Here is a 23175-nt window from a genome sequence, read left to right on the forward strand (position 1 = left end):
GCCTTTTGTGCAGGGCAGCCTGGTTCACACAGAGAAAGGTCATGAGCACCAGCCACACAAGGGCGATGCCAACTGGAGACCCACCGTAAGACCAGGGGCTGTTCATGCCACCTCAGCATGAGGGCTTCCAGAGGGCTTCCTGCAGGAGGAGAAGCATTATCTGCTCTTGAGGGATTTCAGGATCCAGATGGGCAAAGAGGAGAAGGAAGGGCATCTCAGGCAGCCAACGGCAGGGGCAGAGGGGCAGAGGCAGGAAAAATGCAGGTGGGGGAAGAGAGATGGAGATGGAGCCAAGGGCAGACACCCATGGCACTGAGACGTCAGGTTTCCCTAGAGGGTGAATCCACACAGAAAGACACGAGGTAGCATCTGGGGATGGCCCTGGCCCTGGCACGCTGAGTACATGCCCTAAGTGCTTCTGTTCTGGGCTTCCTGGAAAGCCCAGCAGTGTGGCTCTTCTCTGTGACTCTGCCCATTTTAACAGCAAAGAACAATGGCAATGTGCCTGACAATGACAATAGCTGACACCAGACACTCGCTGCAGGTAAGATTCCCTTGCATTATCACAATTAAGGCTTTCAGCAGCGCCCCCTTGAGACAAGTGTCAGTATTACGCCTCACACTTTGCAGATGAGGCTGCCTAGGCAGAGAGGGAGGGAGGGGCTTGTAGAGTCTCTCTGCAGTCTGCTCAGAGGCAGGGGTTCCAAGGAGGCTGCTTCTGCTAAGTCCAAGTCTGGGCAGCAGCAGGCTGTATTGGTCTCTCCCGATGTCTGTGTGGGGGGAGGCTAGGTCTTTGGGGGAGGTCCCTCCAGGGGGGGCCCTGTGTCTGGAGGGAGCACAGAGATAGAGGTGGGGTGAGGTGGGGTGCTAGGGCAGGGGCAGGAAAAATGCAGGTGGGGGAAGAGAGGAATGCAGATGGACACTGGGACTGGACACTGGGGGCACTGAATCCCAAAGATGCCTGAGACTTGGAGTCCCATTCCCAGCTGGGCAGCCACTCAGGTGTGGACAGTGGGTAAGGAGCCTGGGCAGGAATGGGGTGGCAACCCTGCACAGGTAAGGTCCCAGGGCCCCTCCTGGGCTCACCTAGAGCAGCAAATGGGATTGGTCCGAGGACTCGCCTTCCACTGGGAGCCACAGCCCTTGTTCAGAGTGCAGAGGCAGCTGTTGGGGTTGCTCCCGGCACTTACAGCTGGCTCTCAGCCCCTCCTCACCCATAGCCCTGGCACCACTGCACCTGAGTGCTGTCCTCTTATGCCCAGTGAGGGAGCTGCTGTGACTACCCTAATTTTCAGATGAGAAAACAGTCCCAGAGAGGTTCAGTGACTTGTCTGGGGTCACACAGCTAACAAATGTCAGAGGCAGGATTTGAGGCCAAGTCTGCTGGACACAAAGCCATGATGTCCTCTGTGACTCATCACCTTTGGCCTGATGTCCTCCTTCTTGGGTCGCCCTAAAACTGGCACTTCCCAGACTCTGGAATTTTCCACAAGGCCATGGACTGCACCCTCGTGGGAGGAAATGCAGGATTGATACAGAGGCCCTCAGCTGGGCCCACGGCTCCCTCAAACCTGTCACCCCTTGTGGCACCAGGGCATCGGTGTCCTTTGCTGACTTCCAGTCTCTCCCACCCCTGGCTTGTTCAAGAAGCACAGGAAGGAGAAGAACCAGCCCCTCTCTTGTGAGACTCACGATACCCATGAGGACTCGGCCCATCCTCACCCTCCTGGCCAGCCCAGAGACAGGGCAGGGCAGGCAGGGCGGGGTTTCTCCCGCGAGGAGGAATCTGCTGGACTTCCAGGAGCCTGGGAGGCTGCAGTGGCAAGGCAGGCTGAGGCCTGGGAAAGCCCTGGGCGCTCCTGACCAGCTTCTAGGCATCTCTGAGCTGCCTCGGCTGGACCATTTGACTGCCAACTAAATTTGGGGGACTCTACGGGGCCATTTGTCCTTTCTCCCAAAGGTTCTCATCTTCCAGCTTAACTGGTGGTTAAGGTTCCTTCTCTGGCTCCAGTCCTGGCTCCGTCCCGGTCAGCTGTGGGCTCTGGGGCAGTACTGCATATGAACCAGTCTGAGCCTGTCTCATCGGTGCAGTGGGGGTAATAGAGGGACATTTCTCATGGGGCTGTTGGTGAGCCTCAGTGAAATAATGTCTGAGGCCTTTCAAACGCAAAGTAGTGCAAAGCATCCTTGCCCAATACTCTCCATCCCAGAGTCGCTGTCCCTTCATTTGGTCCTACTCTGGTCCATCACATGGCTCTTGGCTCTTTCCTGCCATTTGGCCGCTGGTGAGAAGGGCCACAGTCTGTGCTGAATGTCCTGGTCCAAGTCCACAACCGTAGAGGAGAAAATCCCCTGGACCGGGAGCTCATCCTGAGCCAGCAGGGAGCAGAGGGAGGATCCCTGTGTCGCAGCTGCCCCTGCACCTGCCGGGGGCCTTCTCTGGAGCACCCTCAATACTTGAAGTCCTCAGGGTGCAAAAACGATACTTTGTGCAAATACCAGGGTGAAAGCTCTTGCCTCAGGCGGGCGCAGTCCAGGGAGTTAGGGGGCTTGGTCCTCACAAGGAAGCTACTGGGTGCCTCTTGCGGGGGGGTGTTTAGAACTGATCTTGCCTCTCCCTCCCTCCAGCCTCCTTTCCTGCAGCCAAGAGGACACAGACAGCAAGCAGAGAAGCGACCCCCAGGGCCCTGCTGTGTGCTGTCTTGTTACCAAGGAGCCTGGAAATTCCCCGACCAGAACGGCACAGCGTGGGCGGAGCTTTGTTCAGGGCCAGCAGAAATGGAAAAGTTAGGAGAGGAGTTAGGAGACGTAGGGTGGAAAGATGATGTTCCGCGTGCAGGGAAATGGAATGACTTGTAACTCATTTCTTTACAAGTAAGAGCCGCTTACTTGGGAGGACACTCAGCTCCTTCCACAGCCCCTGTCCCTGATGTCCATCAGGCCAGCATGACACCAGCACCTCGTGCTGGTCTCAGCATTAACAAGACTAGGCTCCATCCCAGATGATCCTCAAGCAGGTGACTCTGAGCAGTGGAGTCTGGCCTTTAATCTTGTGTGTGCATGTTGACAATTGAAAGAAAGAGAAGGTATTTTACACAGTACTGCAACGAGTGTCATCAGATAGCAAAGACCAAACCACCATGTCATTTCCGATGGCATGGGCTCTAACCATTTAGTTCAGGAGGAAAGATGGAGTATTCCCAGGAAGCTTGAGTGCACGTCCCGGCACTACAATCAGGTGCTGTGCAAATTCTGGTAAACTAAGCTGGCCCTGCGCAACAAGCTTCCTCCTATTGCGAATCTCTCATTCTCTCTCTCTCTCTCTCTCTCTCTCTCACAGGTAAAAGTCACATAACATAAAGATAGCCATTGACCTAAAGCACACAAACAGGGACATTTAGTACATCTACGTGATGCCGAGCCACTGTCCTAAAGAGACACCTGTTTGCATTGGAGCACTCAGCTCCCACCCTCTGTTCTCTGGCAACACTAGGAAACTTGCTGAGTCTGGATTGACCTGCTCTGGTCATTTCCAAGCACGGAATCTGCAGCAGGTGGCCATTTGTGCCTGATGTGTTGGCGATTCCTCCATGTTGCACTGGCCAGGGCTTCCTCCTCCTTATATGTTTAAAATGGGGGTGACCCATGTAGATCTGTGGGAGGGAAGGACACTCCTCTCCATGGGAGTGTGGCTAAGGACAGATGCTTCGAGTGGGTCCTGTCTGACCCTAGCAGCCTGGGGTGGGGTGGGGGCAGAGGGGAGGGAGGCCACCCTCCCTGCCTGTGTGCTGAGGAAGAACCCCCAGAAGACTCGCCTCTGCAGGGACAGCGCACTCTGCGAGGCAGGGCACACGATAGGACCTGCCTCCTGGGGTCAGCCTGGAGCTAACCAGGAGGATGCATGGGAAGCCCTTGGCCCATGGAAACACTCAACGAAAGACACCACACCCTTTCTGCCCTTCCTGCTTGAGGTCGGCTTCAGGAAGCCCACTTAGTCCAGGGGGTCTCTTGGCAGACTCTTAGGGACCGTTGCCTGCAGGGCCCAGGGATACTCTTGGACTACAGGTTGACATTTCCTGTCCTGGGATTACGCTGGGTGGTCACTGCCCAGGTTTGCTCCCAGTCCTGTCTTAATTTCAGATCCCCCCAGAAGCAGGACTTGGGTCAAAGAGTCAAGGACAAGGGCTGATTTTGGAGGTTATCTTGGGGGACTGACAGCAACAACCTAGGAGACGGGTAGTGTCAATCGGCTTTCTGTTGCTGTGACAGAATTCCCAAGATGACCAAGAGCCATTGAATATTAACATAACGCACATGCTGCTATTTAAAGGAGAAAGATAAATACAGATTTGGAAGGGAGAGAAGAACTGAGTGAGGCAGAGGGGAGGAGGTAGGGCACAGCCTGTGACAGCAGAGGCCTTGGGGAGCCTCGTTGAAAAGAGACTTCTGGGAAGCCGAGTGGCGTGGCGTGAGGTGCAATTCCTCCTTTGCTAATATTTCCAGAGTCTTCAGTAAAGACCGACCCGTCTCTCTGATCCTGTAGGTCAGACTTTGTTTCTTTTGGTGAGTATCCTCACTGAGCAAGGCCCACAGGTCAGGCAGGGGCCAGGCTGTCATGTCCAAATGCATTCATGTGAGGGATGGCCCACAGGAGCCTGGGTGTGGTGGAGGACTTTTCTCATTCCGGGCCAGGAAGGTGCTCCTCACGCCAGGAGGGGCTTGGCCAGAATATTACAAGTTGAAATTCAAGAAACTCCAATGATTAAATGTACTATATTTAAAGTGGACCACTTCCTCTAAGTGCAGGTCACCAACTCCCTCAGCAAGCAGAGTTTTCTGGCTACATAAAAAAATAATATTTTTTTTCCCCTTGATCAAGTTCAGAGAGCTGAGAGGAGCCACTTGGGGTGGAGCCTTACTCACAGCTCTTTGGAAAGAAAGGGGAAAATAACCCATCCCAAATCCTCAACTGCCCCTCTCCTTTGGCTGAGCTGTAAAAGGGAAGGAGCTCTTAGTAGGAGTGACCGTAGCTTTCTCACTCTGCAATTGTTGAGGGCTTGCTGGATGCCAGACCATTTCACTGACTGATGCCATCTGCCTCCTGGCTGAGGTGCTTCGGTGCTCAGCTCAGGGATTTTGTTCTGTTTCACCGTCAATCAGCTGCCATCTGAAGAGAAGGCAGGATCACGTGTCCATCCCTGAATAAAGCACATTTCCCCACTTCATGATATAGGACTTGTGTTACAAACTGCATGTTGCGAGGAGGCAAAATTGCGACATATGCAGCTAAAGGGAGAAATAAGGAATGTTCACGCGCTTTTGTCCCTTTCAATGCTTTATTCACTCAAATCACTCAATACAGTTTCACTCCATAGGTTCTTAATCAAGAAAATGACGATCCTTAATGCTGGGCACTGCAATAGACATAATCAATTCACAGCAAACAAGTCTAGATTAATTAATTCACAGCATACAATTCTAGATTAATTCTAAGCACTGCAAACACACTTAATCATGATAGGCTAATGACAGACATTCCCTCTGTATGCTAAGTTCAAAAGTCTCAAGCCATAGGCTTTATGTCCAGCAGATGCACACTCACTTAAACCATGGTGCCCAGGTTCGGAACCAAGGCAGGCTTTTCCTGGCGTGGAGTGGATGACTGAGTGAGGAGAGGGTCGTAGGGAGAAGTTGTGGCCCTCACTAAAGTTCAGACGGGGGGGGGGGGGATGTGGCTCAAGCGGTAGTGCACTCGCCTGGCATGCGTGCGGCCCAGGTTCGATCCTCAGCACCACATACAAACAAAGATGTTGTGTCCACCGAAAACTAGAAAATAAATATTAAAAATAAAAAAAAAATAAAGTTCAGACAGGCGGTAGAGTGTGAGAGAGTGAGGATCACGCAGAGGCTCAGGAAAGGATGACCGTGATGGGATGTCAGGTCCTCATCAGGCTCTCCAGCTCGAGTGCATCTTTGTTTTGGCTGGCGGAATCCCTCTTCATCAGCTCTATTACTTATACAATTTGGGGGCTTTTTGACCCTTCTTACCATCCTTATCAGCTACCACGGGATTTCTCCATGACATCATTTACCCTGGGGGCCAAACATCTGGTCTGGTGGTCTCCACCCTGATCTTCTCCCTTTCCCTCTTATCAGGCGAGGACAGCCTGCCAGGGGCTTCACTCTGTTTATCAGGGCGAGGGGAAGTAACTTGTTTGAGGCCACACTGGAGGGCTCTGTGGGTGTGCCTGGGGAGACTGCAGGTTTCAAACTGGAGTCTTTAAAATGGAGTTGCTTAGGCTCAGGCCTAAGGCCATCCTCACACTGCAGAAATCCAACCAGGACAAGCCACACAAGGAAAGGCGACTCAACAATTCACAGGGTCACCGCACAAAGTATGAGGGCACAGCGACTCCAAGGATATCACATTCTCTCTTCCTCTTTCTGCTTCTCATCTCTTCAGGTTTCCCTCTCCCAGAATGCACATCAGCTCCTTCCTGGGGTGGGGACCATGGCCGCTAACAGGGACCCTTCATAGCCTTTGAGTCCTATGCTCCCAGCGGTAAGAGAGACTCTGCCCCTGAGAAATATCCCAGGGAAAGATGTTGATTGGCTGCGTGTGTATCTCGTGACCAGCTCTAGACCAATCGCGCTGCAGCTAGTGAGATGGCGCGACCTGATGGTTCTCCTGGGTCACGTGCAGAGCGGGTTCCAGAATACCTGTGGGAATCCATCCTTTGAAGTTTTGCTGATTTAAGCAGCACTAGCGGGCGCCTGCCCGGGAGCTGCAGAATCATACTCAGGTGGTGCTACCCAGACCGAAGCAAGCCCAGAGGCCATCGCAGCCCTCCTCTGATGGCTAGAGGCGTTGGCTCATTCTGTTGTCCCTGCCCTGCCAGGAACTGGACTTTCTGTCTAGCTTTTCTGTGTCTCTGGCCCCAGAACCAGAGGCGAGAATGAATGTAATTGATGGGTGCACTCGAGTGTCAGTTGCAAAAGAGGATGGGGAGGCGGGCAACGGCATCGGAGCTCCAGAGGCAGGTTCTGCTTTCCACTGAGCCTCACAAGGAGCGGTCCCACTGATTTTCAGTTGAGCCACACTCACAGCCAATGTACCCCACAAGGTCTATGATGTCCCTTGTGCAACAGCAAGGAACCGCTTGTTCTTGAGGATTTCATCCCTGCGGCGGAGGCTGGTTTCTACTAAATGTCAGTTGAGAGGTAATCAGATTTCCTTTGGTAACTGAGTCCATCCCATAAATCTTGGCCCTTGGCAAGCAGCTCCTCTTTAGGCATGGAAGGTCATGGCCTGATGTCTGGGCCGGGAAGTGCCATTTTTCTTCTTCAGATTTTCCAAATGCGGATTCTTGGGAAGCAGTCCCAGCATCATCAATCCAAACATCTTTAATCTGGTTCCTTTTGCAATTCTCTGCTTTAATCAAAGGGCAGCGGTCACCGCTCAGTGGTTAGGAGGGATCTGTTTCTTTGATTGACATCATCTTGGTGACACTGAATTCTCCGGTGGAGACTTCCTGAGGATGAATTGAATTGTCAGGTAATTAAAGCGACTAGCAGTGAGGGGTCTGGAGCAGTCAGAGTTCTGGCTGGGGTACAGAATCCAGCGCCCCACTGCAGGGGCTGGACTCCACATCAGTTGAAGGCAGAGGGAGTCCCAGCTGGCCTCTCCAAGTCTCTTGGTGGGTTGAAATCCCCCTCACTCTGGTTTTCCATCTGCCTTCCCCAAGCAGCCACAACCTACCCTTTAAAAAAACATTGTGGTGAAATACACAAAACTCACAAAGTTCACTTTTTAAATTATTTTAAAGTGTACAATTTACAGTATTTAGTACATTTACGAGATTGTGCAACTGTCATCACCGAAACCATTAATCTATTTTCTGCCCCTCTGGATTTACCTATTTGGAGATGTTCAGATTCTATTTATACGATTCTGCGAACAGAATCAGACAACATGTGGCCTCTGTCTGTCCTGCTTTCCCTCAGCATAATTTTTTGTTTCCTTCAGTACTGGGGATTGAACCTAGGGGCGCTCTATCCACAGCCCTTTTTATTTTTTATTTTGACACAGGCTGTTGCTAAGTTGCTGAGGCTGGCCGTGAACTTTCCATCCTCCTGCCTCAGCCTCCTGAGTATCTGGTATCACAGGCATGTGTCGCGTTCCACCACTAAAACACTCAGGGTCACTCCAGGTGAGCTGGACTGCATGAAATAATCACACAAGAGACAGAGATACCTTTTTCTTTGGCTCCTGTGATGGCTCCTCTGATCTTAGGGGTCTGGGGAAAGAGAGAAAGCACGTGCTGAATCCTTTTACTGGGAAAAAGCCACCCAAATGAGGCAAGGGGTCAGGTTTCGGGGGGCTGAGTCTAGCTTCATGATGTCCACTGTCAGCAGGTGACTGACATCTAGGGAGGCCCACCCAAAGGCAGAGCAAGAGAAGGGGACACACAAAGCGCGTTTCATCCATTCCAAATAGGGCAAAGGGGTAGGATTACAAAAGAACAGGTGAGTGTAGCTCAACCTCAGGGTGTGCCTACTCAGAAGACTGGCCTTGCTATCTGAACAGTGGGTGGGTGGGTGGGGGGGACTGAGTCCCAAGTATTGGCACTACCGCACCAGACTGCAGTGATCTTTCAGATCCCCGTGGTGCGTCAGGACAGGAAGGCATGGCGACTCAATGTGGCTCCCCACAGGCATGCATCACTGCATCTGGCCGCATGATGTTATCAAGATTCATCCTCATTGTAGCACGGATCAGTGCTTTGTTTCTGTTATCGCTGATTAATAATCAGTTGTATGGATAATACCATCTTTTGTTTCTCCATTTGTTCCTTGATGGACATTTGGGGTGTTTCCACTTTTTGGCTATTGTGCGCAGTTCTGCTGTGAACATTGCAAACAAGTTTTTGTTTCAACACCTGTTTTTAATTCTTGGGGTGTCTATCTAGGAGTGGAATCTCTGGGTATTCAGTAATTCCATGTTTAACTTTCTGAATTTTCCCTGTGGCTGCCCCACAGCCCCACCCTTCTCGACCTGGGTCTTGGAGTGATTTTTCTTGGCTCTGTGCTTCCCTTCCATCCCTTGGAGACAGGCTCTCGGAATCTTCTGCTTGACTAGAGCTCATCTGCTGAATGGTCCAAGCTAATGTGCTAGGGCTGTTTGGGCTGAGCCAAGTGCAGTGCCACAGGGGCTTCTCGAGTGGACCCCCACTTTGCTGTTAACACAGAGGAAGTGGTGCTCATGGTGAGCATTTAGGTCAGGTGTGGACCCTGGCGGTGATGGGAGGAATTCTGATTTGGTGGCAGGCCAGGCCTTTTAGATTTGCTGGCTTTAATGGCCTTGTCTCCAACACGGGGATGGTCCAGTTCTGATCACATTCTTCATACACCTGGGAAACTTATTCAAATATTGGGAGAATATAAATTAAGGGAAATTATTAAAGGAATTAGGATACTGCTTATTTATTTGGCTCGTGAGTGTATAAAATAATGAATGAAAATGAAAGGGTTTGGGCTTTTCTGGTTGTATTCACCCATCTGTATGACACTTATTTATTAAGCCACTTATTCTACTATGTGCCAGATGCTGGGCTTGGGGGTTTGAGTGAAATGAGTCAGATGTGGCCTCTCCTTCAGGGACACGCTTGTGAGTCACTTTCTTGCAGTAGACAATCCCAGGATGACTTAGAACCTGCCCCAGGGAGTTAAAGTACTAAAAAGTCTAGGTTTTGGAAATCTACTAAATTTCAGAAGAAGGTCAGTGTTGAGGGTTTGTTCTTATTTCCTGAATAGAAATTGTTAAGTAAAACTGGACCCCATAGGAGGGAAAGTGAAGAACAGGCGTATCTCAGTGAGAATGCTTTTGGCTGCAAGTAGCAGAGAACACGATGCAATGAGCTTAACTCTGAAGGAAAATCTATTAGCCACATAACAAGAAGCCATGTGGAGGGCAGCTCTGAGGCTTCTTCCTCTTTACGGTGTCTCTGGGCCCTCAGCGTCTTCAGGGTTTCAAGATGGCAGCCCAATTCCTTGGGACCTTTGCAGACATCACGTCATCGTGTGGAAGATCATGGGCTCCAATTTCTTTTTTCCTTGTGTCTTTTTCCTAGAAGCTTCCTAATTCAGCTTTATGTTTGAGCCTGTGAATCATCTGGTTTTAATATTTGTGCATGGCGTGAGGCAGGGATTCAGGTTCACTGTTTTCCTCTATAGTTGCAGTTGTTGAAAAAGACCCCCCTTCCCTGCTGACCATTGACCACACATGTGTGGACTCATTGCTACACTCTTGATTGCATCTTACTGACTCCTTGCCTGTACCACACCCTCTTAACCACTGTCGATTTAGGTGAAGACTTCAAATCAGGCAGAGGAAGCCTTCCAACTTTGTTCTGGAGATAAGCCGGCACTTACTCTTTCAGTTCCTGTTGGCCAAAAAAAAAAAAAAGTCCATTCCCTGCCCTATGATGGGCAAGAGGGCCAGAACCACAGGGTGACCTTGGAGACAGGAAAGAGTTTTCAAGTCGCATGAAGAAGCGTAGACACCTGAGAAGGCTGAGGGGGTTGGGATGAAGCCAAGCCTTCCACGAAGAAGCAGGAAAAGGGCAGGAGGCCACCAGTGTCCACAAAAATAGACAAGAGAGTTCAGTGGGACGTTCAACTATGAGCAGAGGGAAAGGAAGCAGACAGAAGAAAAGGGCAGCAGTGAGCTCAGCATACTGTGCATCTCTGTGCCAGCCACAGTGACACAGGTGACATCATGGCCACAGTCAGGCTGTCACCACGTAGCCTGAACAGTGAGCCAGGATCCCTGCCAACGAGGTGGGCTCCTTCTCCCCTGATGACAGCCATGGGCTCAGCGGCACGCAAGCTCCATCCAGGGGACACAGGCCAGGCTGGCGGCCGGGAGCGAGTCGAGGGTTGGCTGTGGTTTAGCTTTTCGTGTTTGTTCTTGAAAACATGGGGATGGGCCATGGTTCCTGTGTCTCTTGAGCTGCTCAAGTATTTCTTGGGATGGCCTCAAACTGTTCCTTATGGGACATGTGACTTGGAGGCTGGTCCCATCGGGGAACTGCATTCCGCAGTAAATCCTTCAAGTGCCTGGCTGCTGGGAGCCCTCTGCGGCCCTGAGGATCCCCACCCCCGATGCCCAGCCTGTCCTCAGTGGCTGGGTTGTTTGTCAGTTGCTCCCACCTCCTGCTGGTCCTGTCTCCACTTAGTTCCTCAGTTCCTCCTGGGGGGCGGGGGCAAGGCTTCCATTCGGCTTAGCTTCTCAGTAAAGGGAGGGGTCGGAGGCCTCCCTGCTTCGTTCTCACGCCTGTTTCTGACTCTTCTTTTTGTCCAGGCATTTTGGTGACATGGCATGGTGTCTCCACAGCATTTTAAAGGTGCAGAATGTTTGAAACTTGAGTCGGGCCAGCAGAGCTGCTGGAGAGGACAGTGCTGTCTGAGGAAGGCACCGCGTTCCATGTCAGTCTGCACTCTGCTTGGGGGGGTCCTGTATAAATCATGGCCCCACGTTTCTGTGGCTGTGTGGAATGGGGGGTGGCTCACAGGCTTTTCAGGAAGGCAGGGGTGGGTCCAGGTCCAGCCCAGATGCAGAATCCACTTCTCTGAGCCTCAGTTTCCCCGTCCATTACAAGAAGAAAAAATGTTGGCGTACGGATCTAGTGCTGGCGGGGAGGGCCTTGGCACATGCTGTCCACTGAGGGGTTTTTACTCATTTAGCAGAAATAGAGCAGACACCTCAGGAGGAAGGCTGGCTGGGACGAGGGTGGTGCAGACGTCAGACTCACTGGGCATCTGACATGGCGTAGACCAAGATGGCTCAGGGATTAGGATATGGCAGGCATAAAGAAAGGCCCCTGGTAGGGAGCAGTGATTCCTCAACTGGCCCTGACCGTCCCGGGGTCTGATCCCGCCGCTTGCCTGGCCTTGGCTTCCCATGCAGATGCAGGGGACAGGGCCAGGTCCCCCAGGCAGGGAACACCAGTGGACAAGCAGCATGTCAGGGAACAGACAACTCCACTGGGACTGCTCCTTCTGGAAACAGAGGAAACGTGGATTGTCTTGAGTTCAAAAATGCAGGCTCCCAGGGGCCTGGAGAGGTCAAGGTGAGGGCTGGAATTTGGTGAGGGTGGGTGTTTTCCCTGGCTGCTGGGCCCCTGTTGTGTACAGCTCTGGTCCCATGACCATAGATACATTCTTGGGAAGCCCTGAGCACCCAAACCCCCCTGCTTGGGGCAGCACCCCAGCCACCCTGGGCAGGCAGCGGACCAGGACAGATAGCACTTTCTGATGCAGCCACAGCAGGGGGATGGCGGGTGCCTGCCTAAGGCCATGGGAAGATGGGCTCAGACCTTCTCTGGCATCCTTCCTGGGGCTCCAAGGGACCCTGGAGGTGGGGCCACGGTGGCAGGGCAATGAGAACCCTTGAAGGCTCTATGGGGTGTACCCCCTGAACATATGCTGCTGTGACCTGTCTCAATGTAACTGAGATGAGGACACTGACATCCTTCAAGCGCTCTTCTGAGCCTTTAGGGAAACCCTGAGAGGGTCTGCAAGGCATTGAAGGTCCTATGTGACCTGCCTCTGACCTCTCCCCTGCTGTTCCCCTCCAATTCCCCTGGGCTACCTGCTGGCAGGTCCCTCATGTCTCCCGCCCTGGCATATGCTGTTCCCACTCCTCCAGTGCCCTCCCCTCTTGCTCTTGAAGACTGCTCAGGCTCACTCTGTGGCCTCCTCTGACCCCTAGGCTCAGGCCCTCCTTCCTGTGGGCTCCCAGGGCTCTGGGAGTCCCTCTACTAGCACTTACCTCATTGACTTAGAATTATTTGTTTATAGTTCTTCTCCCCAGGGTGGGAAGCCTGTCTCCTCCACATCTTTACAGTGCTCCCTGTCCCATCCCCGTCCCAACAGTGCCTTGCGGAGTGAGGGACACACACTTCAGGTGCAGCAAACGTTTGTGGCGTGAATAACCAAAGGACCACTTTGTCCCCAAAGGTCCCCTGCACTGGGTCTGAATGTTACCACTTGGTTCCTGGCTCCTGTCTTTTTTTTTTTCCTTCCCACAGCTGGGGCCTCTCTTCTCTCTCCAACAGCTGGCCCAGCCCTGCCCAGACTCTGGGGGCAATTGCAGCCTTAGCCCAGGGAGATTTAAAGAGCCAGTGTTCACAAGTGCAGGTGGCCCACTTCCCACTGAGCTGGGTTGTGAGTTTCACTCCCTTGCTGGATCTGGGGACCTGGCTTCTGCCATATCCCATCAGATACATAGCTCCACAGGAGACCCACCTGAGTCCCTGAGGATGTGTGGTGCCTGACCCCCCACCCCCCACCCCAGCCCCAAAGCCTTGGCCAAGTCCCAGCTGCCCGGTTTCTGACACCCCCTCTCCCATGCAGGTGGCAAACCTTCATGGGCGTGGGGTCTTCCCTGCCACAGAGCTCACTGGGGGTGGAAGGGGCAGACCTCCAGACAGGGCCCTGCCTGCCCAGCCTGGTGGCAGCTAGGAGGAGGGCTCAGAGAGCAGGCTGTGGGTTGCAGTCCACCTCAGAGGTGGGGCAAGCCCTGCTGAGGGGAAAAGGGGAGGAGGCGGCTTTCCTCCTGGCTGAGTGCTGCACCTGCAGGGACCTGGAAAAAACCCTTAGGGTGCAGTGAGCTTGGAGGAAACGACCTGAAAATGCACAGCAGGTCGGGTTCCGGGCTTAGGGCTGTTGGCTACAATAGTTATAACGGTAGTAAGTGGGGACTCTGTGCGCCCGCGGAGGAGGGAGAGGTGGGGGAAGAGAGAAATAGAGCGTGTTTTATGGGGGTTGGGGAGGTTGCTGGGTGGAGAAAGTCGCAAAGGCGAGGACCAGCTTTGGCCACGTCTGGGGGATGACAGAGATCGCTTGCCCCCTCCCCTTTCCTCCCCCGCAGCGGGGCCCGCGTGGGCGTGCAGACGGCGGGAGGCGCAGGTGTCCGCAGCTTCCCGCGCACCCCAGTCCCTGGCTGCCTTGGCCTGGGCCCCACTTCCCTTCTGCTAAGCCCCGCGTCCTCCTCTAACCTCGGGTCTGGACTGGCGAGCAGCGGGGCTGGGAAAGTTTGAGTCACGGTGGGGGGAGCGGAGGAGGCGGGGCCGTGACCCTGAACGGGGTGGGCTCTGGGGCCCGCCTCCGGCTCCCAGCAGGGGGACCCCGCCGCTCGCCCCTGTCCCGCGAGCACCCAGAGCGAGGCGCTGCGCGGCAGCCGCGCTTTGGGCGGCCTCTGGCTCACCAGGGTGACCGCGCTCGCTGCGACCTGTCACCGCAGTGGCGAACCAGTCGGTCGCGCCCAGCATGATGCCCCGGGCACCACTCCTGCAGCTGTTGGTGGCAGTCTCCGCCGCCGCAGCGGTGACTGGAGCGCCCGGGACGGTGCTGCCCCCCACCACGGGGGACGCCACTCTGGCCTTCGTCTTCGATGTCACTGGCTCCATGTGGGACGACCTGATGCAGGTGATCGATGGCGCCTCCCGCATTTTGGAGCGGACCCTGAGCAGCCGCAGCCAGGCCATCGCCAACTACGTGCTGGTGCCCTTCCACGACCCAGGTAGCGCCCCGCGTCCCCCGACTGCGCCCAGAGGCGCGCGCTCGCCTGCTTCCCCTCCAGCCTCTGCGCCCTGGGCGCAAGTGACGTGCGCAGCGGCGGAGCGGGGGCGCCGTCTGGGCACGTTCGCGCTTCGGGGACCCTGGGCACCAGGGGCAGGCCTCGAAGCGTCCCTTCCCTCCACCGGGAACCTTCTCTACCCACTTCTCCCGCCCTCCTGGGTTAGGGCTGTCATGGTGGCGGTAGAGAGCCGGGCCCAGCGCACAACACCTCGCAAGCGACTTCACTTTCCTGAGCCTCACTTTCCCCAGTTACGAAAGAATCAGCGAAGACTTGCTGAGATGCTGGACTGAGTGCCACTTCTGTTATTTCTTAGAATTCGCTTCAGCTTGGGCTTTGGGGATCACAACAGTTGTCAGAGGCAGGCCTAGGGGCGAAATGGGGTGCAGAGGAGCTCACGGTGCTGAGACACTGCCTTTCCTGCGCTTCCCTTAGGAATATTCCCGAGGAGTACCCAGCTCTGCTGGTCCTCACTGCGGGGTTCCCGCACCATAGCTCCCCCAGCCCCGCAGGCCACCCCTGATGCCCACAGCCCCCTTCCTTTCAGCTCAGCGTTAGGGGCACCCCTTGAAAGGGCTCCTGAGAGGTCCCAAAGTTCCTTGAGCAGCTGGGTACTGCGGGCTCCCAGCCTTGCAAAGCCAGACACTTTTCCTCCCAACATTTTTGTTTTTTTAGTGGGGGGAAAATTTTTTTAAAAAATCCCTTCTGACAGAGTAGGGAGAAAACAGTACATTGACCCTGTCTGCCCACCATCTAGGTCCTACTGTTTATGTCTGCTCTGTTTGCTCTATAGCTTAGCTTTCCATCCATCCACCTCTTACCCAGGGAACAGCTTTAGAGAAAGAGGGAAAGGGGTGGGGAGTGCAGATTCCTGGCAGAATTCCCCTGAGGAGTGTGGTCGTGGTGAGGACTACACAATGACCAGGGCTGTAAACCGCTTTAGAAGAGTTTGCATTTATGAATCACAGCGCCTCACAGGAACTCGAAAACTTTTCCCTGCAGTCTTCAGGCTGAGTCTGCTGTCCAGGGGCTTGGAGGGCCACTGCCCTCAGAGCTCTGGGCCTCATGGGGCTCTAGAAAGAAATTCTGGGAACCTGGAAAGGAGGCTTCCACCTGGGACCAGGGGCATGGAGGGGGCTTGTGAGGAGGACGGGTGTGGATGTGTCCTGGCTCCAGCTGGAGCTCGGGTCACCCTGTCTGTCCAGCTCTCTCACCTGCTTGGAAGACGGTGCTTGGGTTTCCAGAGACCTCACTCTACAGGACCTTGGAGATCATCTGACCCACCCTTTACCTCACAGTTCGAGAGCTTGAGGCTTGGACACCAATGAGACTTCCCCAAGGCCACCTGCCAGGGTGACGCCCTCCTGATTCATAGCCCCTGTTTGTTATGCAGGGCAGGACCACAGCCGCTGGGAGCTGTAGGAGCCTTGGGCCTGGGCTCCTGAGGGCTGTCCTCGCTGCTCCTCTCTGGCCATCAGCTTCAGGGGCCCCTTCCACCCTGTCCCCGGGCTCTCCTCTGTGCTGAGCGGGTATACAGCTCTCCAGCCTCCTCCAGGCTCAGCCTGTCACTCTGTCCTCAGTGAAGCAAAACACAGGTCCTCCTTCCAGTCCCCTGATTAGGGTGTCCCGAGAGACACACACAGGTCCCCCTGTGGAGGGGGACCTCGCCATCATCTGACCCTGGAGTGTGGGTGGAGCCCTGTGAGGCTCCCCGTGGAAGTGGGCAGCCTGTGGGGACCGGCTAGGTAGAGTGGAAGGTGTCAGGTTCTGGTTCAGGCACCAGCTCCTGGCCCAGGTGGGTCCGCAGGGACCAAGGAGAGGCTTCCTGAAGGAAGCCACACTGCAGGGTGGCTTGAGGAACAGGAAAGAAGGTTAATGGTTTTTGACTGTAGATGCTGGGTGCTGGGGACACAGTTAGGGCAGAGGACGTCCTGGGGTGTGTGGAGCTGCTGGGTAGGGGCAGGAAGTCTGAGTGGAGAGGCAGGTGTGCGTGGGAGGAGGAGGAGCCCAGGACTGGATCAGCCTTGCCTGGCTGAGGGTTTGGAGACCTTGCATTTCCTTCTATGGGCTTGGAGCTTCGGCAGGGGCTGGCGCTGGGGATCAGGGCTGGCTGTGTCTTTGATTCAGCAGACAGAACTCCTTTCGGTGGGAGAAAGCTTGAGAAGTAGGGCTTTTAGCCAACTGGCTCCCAGATCTGCATGCTGGCAGCCCTGGAGGGGTGTCAGGGAGAATAGCAGTGGTCTTAGACTGCACGGGCTTGTGGAAGAGGACTCGTGCTTTGGAAATGGTCTAAATAAGTTTTTAAATGCAAAAAAATGGCATGCTCCCAGAGTAGAAAAGGTGGAAACTTGTTAATTGTTCCTTTTGATTGGAAATTTGTATTGTTTTCAGGTTTTCTCTAGTTAAATGTGATAAAAAGCACTCCTGGGTCAAGATCTTGGCGTCTTTGGTCTTTCTGTAGGATTAAGTGGGATTCCCAGGCCATTTTAACACAATGAGAGATGGGCGGCTGGTCCAGCTGTTTTCCAGAATGTTCACCAGAAGTGACTGAGGAGGCCTCTCCCAGTTCAGCTGGCGACACTGGGAGTTAGAATAAGACCTTTGTTTTCCGAGGTGGGCGCCATGGTGCAGGCCTGTGGTCCCAGTGCCTCCGGACCTTGAGGCAGGAGGATTGCAAGTTTGAGGCTCAGCAATTTAGCAAGACCCTGTCTCAAAATAAAAAGGGCTGGAGATGTGGCTCAGTGGTAAAGCACCCTGGGTTCAATCCCCAGAGAAAAACAGAACAAAAAACACGGTTTTCCTAATCCCAAAGATGGAGAATGTTCCAGTTTTAATTACTCACAAGGCTCAACAATTCATGAGGGTTTTTGTGTGTGACTTTCTTCTCTTGTAAATCGCTGGTTTCTTTGCTGGTATCTCCACGGGGAACCTGGGTGGTTTTCTCGGTGACAGGAGGACCTGACGTTGATGACGTTAAGTGTTTGGTTGTATGTTGGTGTTTTCCCTGGCCTTTGTCTTCCAGTATTATTGATGTTCTGAGGCTTTAAATGTTATGAAATCTATTGATTTTTTTCTTTTGTGATTAGTTTACATGGATGCTTTAGCAAGGTTGGTTTTTACTTTTTGATTACAAAATCAGATGTTCTAGATTTTTGTGTTATTTTTCTTGGCATTTAATCCTTTCACAGTGAATTAAAAAATAATAATTGGTGCAAGTTGCGACTAGGAAACGAATGTAGTTCTACGGCAGGATAATTGATTATTTGGAGGCATCTGATCAGATAACTTTTGCTCTATCATTTAAACCTTACCCAAGTTGCTTTATCTATTAGGAATCAATCTGGGCTATCTGGTCTGTTCTGTTTTATGATCATTCTTGTGCCAGGAGCCCATTGTATTAATTATTAGTCTTTATAATATGTACAAATAGAGTGAATTCTGCCTCATGTTATCTTTTCTTTAAAAAAATTTAATAAGCTTTTTATTTTAGAAAAGTTTTAGATTTGTGGCATTATTGTGAGGATAACACAGGAATCACCCAAAACCCAGTTTCCCTGTTATGAACATCTTACATCACTGTGGTCCATCTACACAGCGAGTCAGCCACTATGGTTGTTTTCTTTTTTTAAATTTTTTTTTCTTTTCATTTTTTGGTTCTTTTTGGTTATACATGGCAGTAGAGTGTATTTGACATATCAACATACATGGAGCCTAACTTGCCCTCTTGTGGTTGTCCATGATGTGGAGTTACGATGGTCATGTGTTCCTGTACAAACATGGGAAAGTGATGTCCTGTGCATTCCACTGTCTCTCCTATTCCCATTCCTCCTCCCTACCCTTCATTCCCTTTGGTCTAATCCAGTGACCTTCTGTTCTTCCCCTTGCCCCCCTTGTTGTGGGTTGGCATCCACATGTCAGAGAGAAGATTCAGCCTTTAGTTTTTTTGGAACTGGCTTATTTCACTTAGCATGAAAATCTCCAATTCCATCCATTTACCAGCAAATGCCATGATTTCATTCTTCTTTATGGCTGAGTAATATTCCACTGTGTATATGTACCACATTTTCTTTATCCATTCATCTGTTGAAGGACACCTGGCTTGGTTCCAAAGCTTACCTGTTGTGAATTGAGCTGCTATAAACACTGATGTGGCCATTGATATGCTTTTTTCTAACTAAAGTTCATACTTCACTCAGGGTTCTTGAGTTTCTCTTCGGTGCCCCTTTTCTGCCCCAGGACTTCACACTGCGGTTAGTTGTCCTTTCTCCTTGGGCTTCTCTGGGAGGTTGGTTTCCACTGATCTTGACTGTTTTGAGGAGGGTTGGTCAGGTATCTTGTCCCTCGGTTGGGATTTGTCTTATGATTTTTTCAAGTTGGATGTGTGTTTTGGGGTATAAGGCCCAAGAGACACAGTGCCACTGTCACGATCTCTATCCAGAGCACCCTCTGCTTGCACGTGGTCACCTGCTGCAGGGGGCACTGTTAGGTTTCTCCGCCGTGATGTCTTCCTTCTCTCTCTGAAGTAGAGACACTGCAGCCCACATGGGGTGGGGGGGGAGGTCTGCCCCGCGTCCTGGAGGCTACAGTGGCTGCATCAGTTATTTGGAATTCTTCTGCCAGTGAGAGCCCTCTGTTCTGTGGGCACAGTGGTGCATGCCTGTAATCCCAGTAACTCGGGAGGCTGAGGCAGGAGGATTGCAAGTTCTAGGCCAGCCTCAGCAACTTAGTGAGACCTTGTCTCAAAATAAAAAATAAGAAGGGCTGGGATGTGGCTCAGTGGTAAAGCACCAATGGGTTCAATCCCCTCTACCACCTCCCCTGCAAAGACAGTTCTCTTTTCTTCCTTATTTACTTATTTAATCACGTATTTACTTCAACATGGAATCAGAGACACTTCTTATTTTACACTTCAGTTCATAATCCAGGACTGCTTTATTTTCTGGCTCAAATTCTCCAAGTTTTGGAGCACATTCAGTGGCCTTCATATCCCTTGGACGAGTTCCCGTTGGTGTCGCTGTGGCATTTAAAAGGACGTAGATATTTACATTTGAGTTCTGAGCACCTCCTGTGATTGCAGGGTGCTGGGCTCATCTCCCCAGGGAGGCTGCCTCCTGCTGTGCATTAGCAGCCACACTCCAGGGCAGAGTGTGTTGCTGCCACTGGGGTGTCACTGCCTCTCCCTCAGCGAGCAGGGCGAGGTCTGTGTTGTGCCCAGAGCCTGTGCATTCAGCTGTATCTCATCCGTGTTTGCAGGCGCAGCCACGTGAACTATGTGATGCTGACCCTGCATTCCACCCTGTGGCCCACTCTAGCTCATCACCTCGTGGGCCGGCCCAGCCCCTTCCCACACATATATTGAGGTCCTCCTGCCTCAGCCACCCCAGTAGCTATGATTACCAGAGAGGGCGTGGGGTACACGGAGGTACAAGTGAAGCAAGAGTAGCAGGGATATATATATATATATACCTTTATCTTATTTATTTATTTTTTACGTGGTACTGAGGATTGAACCCAGCACCTTGCGCGTGCTAGGTGAGCCACAAAATAGGACTTTTTTTTTTTTTTAAGATGTTGATAGACCTTTATTTTATTTATTTATAAGTGGTGAGCCAAGCGTGTGTGGCTTCTCTGTGGCCTCCTATTCCAGTGGCCACAGCCGGCTTCCACCCCCTCCCTGTGTCCACCCCTTGACCGCTCAGTGCTGGCCTGCCCAGATCTGGCTGCAGGATGGTCACTCCATGGCCCACGGGGAACAGCCTTCCTACGAGAGCCCAGTTCTTTTGTCCTTGGCCTCCAGACACCACTCATTTTCAAAGTCACGCGGACTTCCTGGTCTTTAGCCCGTTCCTTTTCTTGTGGCGCTGGGTGGACGCTGGCCCGGCCCTGCCTCGCTGCTCCACACCGTGCTCTCTGCCCTCTTTTTGTTCACCTTCTTCATTCTCAGAATCTTCTCGAGCATCTGTTCTTTCAGATGAAACACAGAAAACCTCTGTCAATTTCCAAAAAAAAAAAAAAAAAAAAATCCAGTTGTGATTTTGCTTGGGATCGTGTTCAATCTCGACTTTGGGGAGAAAAGTTCTGTCTTTTTTTAAAAACTCACCTGTTCCTCCGAAGGCTGCGTCTCCTCTGTTCCCATAGTTATTTCTTTTTTTTTTTTTTTTTTTTTTTTAAAAGAGAGAGTGAGAATTTTTAAATATTTATTTTTTTTTGGCGGGCACAACATCTTTTGTTTGTATGTGGTGCTGAGGATCGAACCCGGGTCGCACGCATGCCAGGAGAGCACGCTACCGCTTGAGCCACATCCCCAGCCCCTAGTTATTTCCTCTAGAAAAGATTCGTAGTTTTTTTTTCCTTCTAAGTTCCACCCATTTCTTTTTCTTTTAAAGATCAGTTCTAAACATTTTGGCTTTTGTTACTATATTAAGGATATTTTTCCATTACTTTTTTTTTTTTTTTTTGCAAATGAGCATTGGTATCATGTTGGAGAGCAATTCCTTTTTGTATATTTTTTTCAATTTTTTACTAATCTTTTGGGTCATGAGTCGGATCAAGGCTAACAGCCGCAGCCTGTCCAAATTATAATGTTGTCTCCTCCAATCAAATGTCCCCTTTATCTTAAATATCTGTATCACTCCCCAGAGAGAACTTCCAGAACAATGCTAATACTGTGGCAGCTGCAGGCAATCTTGTCTTGTTCCGGTTTCACACTGTGGTCTGATGTTGGCTTTTGGTGTGAGGCTTTGGCCATTGGTGAAGGATGATGCTTTCATTCTGTCACCAAAACACAAAATGCCACCAAAGTCAAAAAAAAAAAAAAAAGAAAAAAGAAAAGAAAAAGAAAAAAGAAAGAAAAGCCAAACACCCACCTGGACAAGGGCTGAGTTTCAGTGAGTGACTTTCTGGCTTTTGCTGAGAAGTTCCTAGGTCCTTTCTCCTGTTGACCTGTTACTGTGATTTCTTAATGTGAAGCTGTTCTGTATTCCTCGCCCAGCCCTGCCTGGTCACTCTGGACTTCTCTTTAATACGCAGCTGGCCTCCAGTGCCAGCTCTTTGCGTCGGACTTCTGTGTCTGACTTCAGTTATCAGATAGGACTGGTCCGTGGTGCTCTTTGTGTTCTTTGTCAAGTATTGGCCTCAGGCTTACCTCTTGTAGTCAATAATCTCTTTTTTGATTCTCCAGAGTCGGGGCTAGGGCTGCAGCACACTGAGAGAGCACGTGCTTAGCATGCTTGAGGCCCTGGGTTCCGTCCCTAGCACCCCAAAACAAAAAAAAATTACAAAATTATACTTGTTTAAAAAATATCTGATAAAACAACTCAGAAGAGATACTAACACATTTTTTTAAAAAAATATTTTGGTGTCCTTCTAGGCTGTGTGTGTGTGTGTTCACTTGTATACATTCATATACTTAATTTTCAAAATTATCGTGCATAGAGCTGGGCATCCTGGTGAATGCCTGTAATATCAGCAGCTTGGGAGGCTGAGGCAGGAGGATCACAAGTTCAAAGCCAGCCTCAGCAATTTAGTAAGGCCCTAAGCAACTTAGGGATACCCTGTCTCAAAATAAAAAAAAAAAAATGAAAAGGGCTGGGGATGTGGCTCAGTGGTTAAGCGCCCCTGGGTTCAATCCCTGGTACTAAAAATAAAAAAAATGATACTGCAGCATCGCCCCTCCCACGTGCTGTGTTATATCAGGAAATGTGCTGGCTCCCCGTCCTCAATAATGATGACATAACTGCTTCAGGAGGAATTATCTTAATTTATCCCACCGGCCTTCTCCAGCGTAAAATAGGCTGCTTTAGTTTCTTTACAGTAAGCACACACATTTGCAAGCGGATCCACAGGATGGATCCCCTAAATGAGACAGCTCAGTGTGAGCACGTGAGCAATTTCAGTTTTGATCATGACTGCCAGATTGGCCTCCAAAACCCCTGTGTGGGTTTGCCCTCCTGTGGATGAGCCACGAGGCCGAGGTGCACCTGAGTTTCTGCCAGCATGAGGAGGTCACTCTCTTTCCAGAGTGCTAACAAGACTTCATGCTAATTTGATAGGTGAGAAATGGTGTTCTGTTTTAATTTGCATGTGTCTGTTGGCCAGTGTAGAACCCTCTAGAGCTTCTCCCTGCATACCTTTGGGTTTCCAGGTGCCGCCATCTTTCTAAAGGGAAGAGGTGGCTTTGGTTGGCCAGGAATGAGGACACAGGTGTTCAGCCCCCAGACCTGCCTGTGCCTGCACCCTGCGCTCCGTTACTGCTATTTTAAAAGGCAACATTGCAGATAGAAACAAAGTAAGTAGAAGAGTGTAGGGAATTGCCAGGCACTTGTCATGAAGCATCTTCAAAAATGTAACATACAAGTACATATTAAAAAGTCCTGTTTTACTGGGCTGGGGCGGGGGCTCAGTGGCATCACACTTGCCTGGCATGTGTGAGGCACTGGGTTCGATTCCCAGCACCACATATAAATAAATAAAATAAAGGTCTATCAACAACTTAAAAAAAAAAAGTCCTATTTTGTGGCCCACCAAACTAGCAC

The 23175-nt window shown here is 51.5% G+C and overlaps 1 protein-coding gene across 2 annotated transcripts in view; it reads left to right on the forward strand.

The window, feature by feature from the left end:
* The window catches only part of Hmcn2 (hemicentin 2), a 138069-nt gene that overhangs the window by 1575 nt on the left and 113319 nt on the right, over positions 1–23175 (forward strand). Inside the window, exon 2 of one of the 2 annotated variants that reach the window (XM_046451453.2) lies at positions 485–544. Coding sequence is in view for 1 of the 2 variants with exons in the window: in XM_046451451.2 (XP_046307407.1) it covers positions 14332–14584 (253 nt within the window). In the remaining variant the exon portion in view is untranslated. Of the gene's footprint in view, positions 1–484; positions 545–14208; positions 14585–23175 lie in introns of those variants that run through there. The other variant, XM_046451451.2, reaches the window with a different exon arrangement.

The sequence above is a fragment of the Marmota monax genome, unplaced genomic scaffold (genome assembly GCF_021218885.2).
Source record: "Marmota monax isolate L192 unplaced genomic scaffold, Marmota_monax_Labrador192_F-V1.1 WCK01_AAM20220418_F8-fsc00020, whole genome shotgun sequence".
Taxonomy (NCBI): domain Eukaryota; kingdom Metazoa; phylum Chordata; class Mammalia; order Rodentia; family Sciuridae; genus Marmota; species Marmota monax.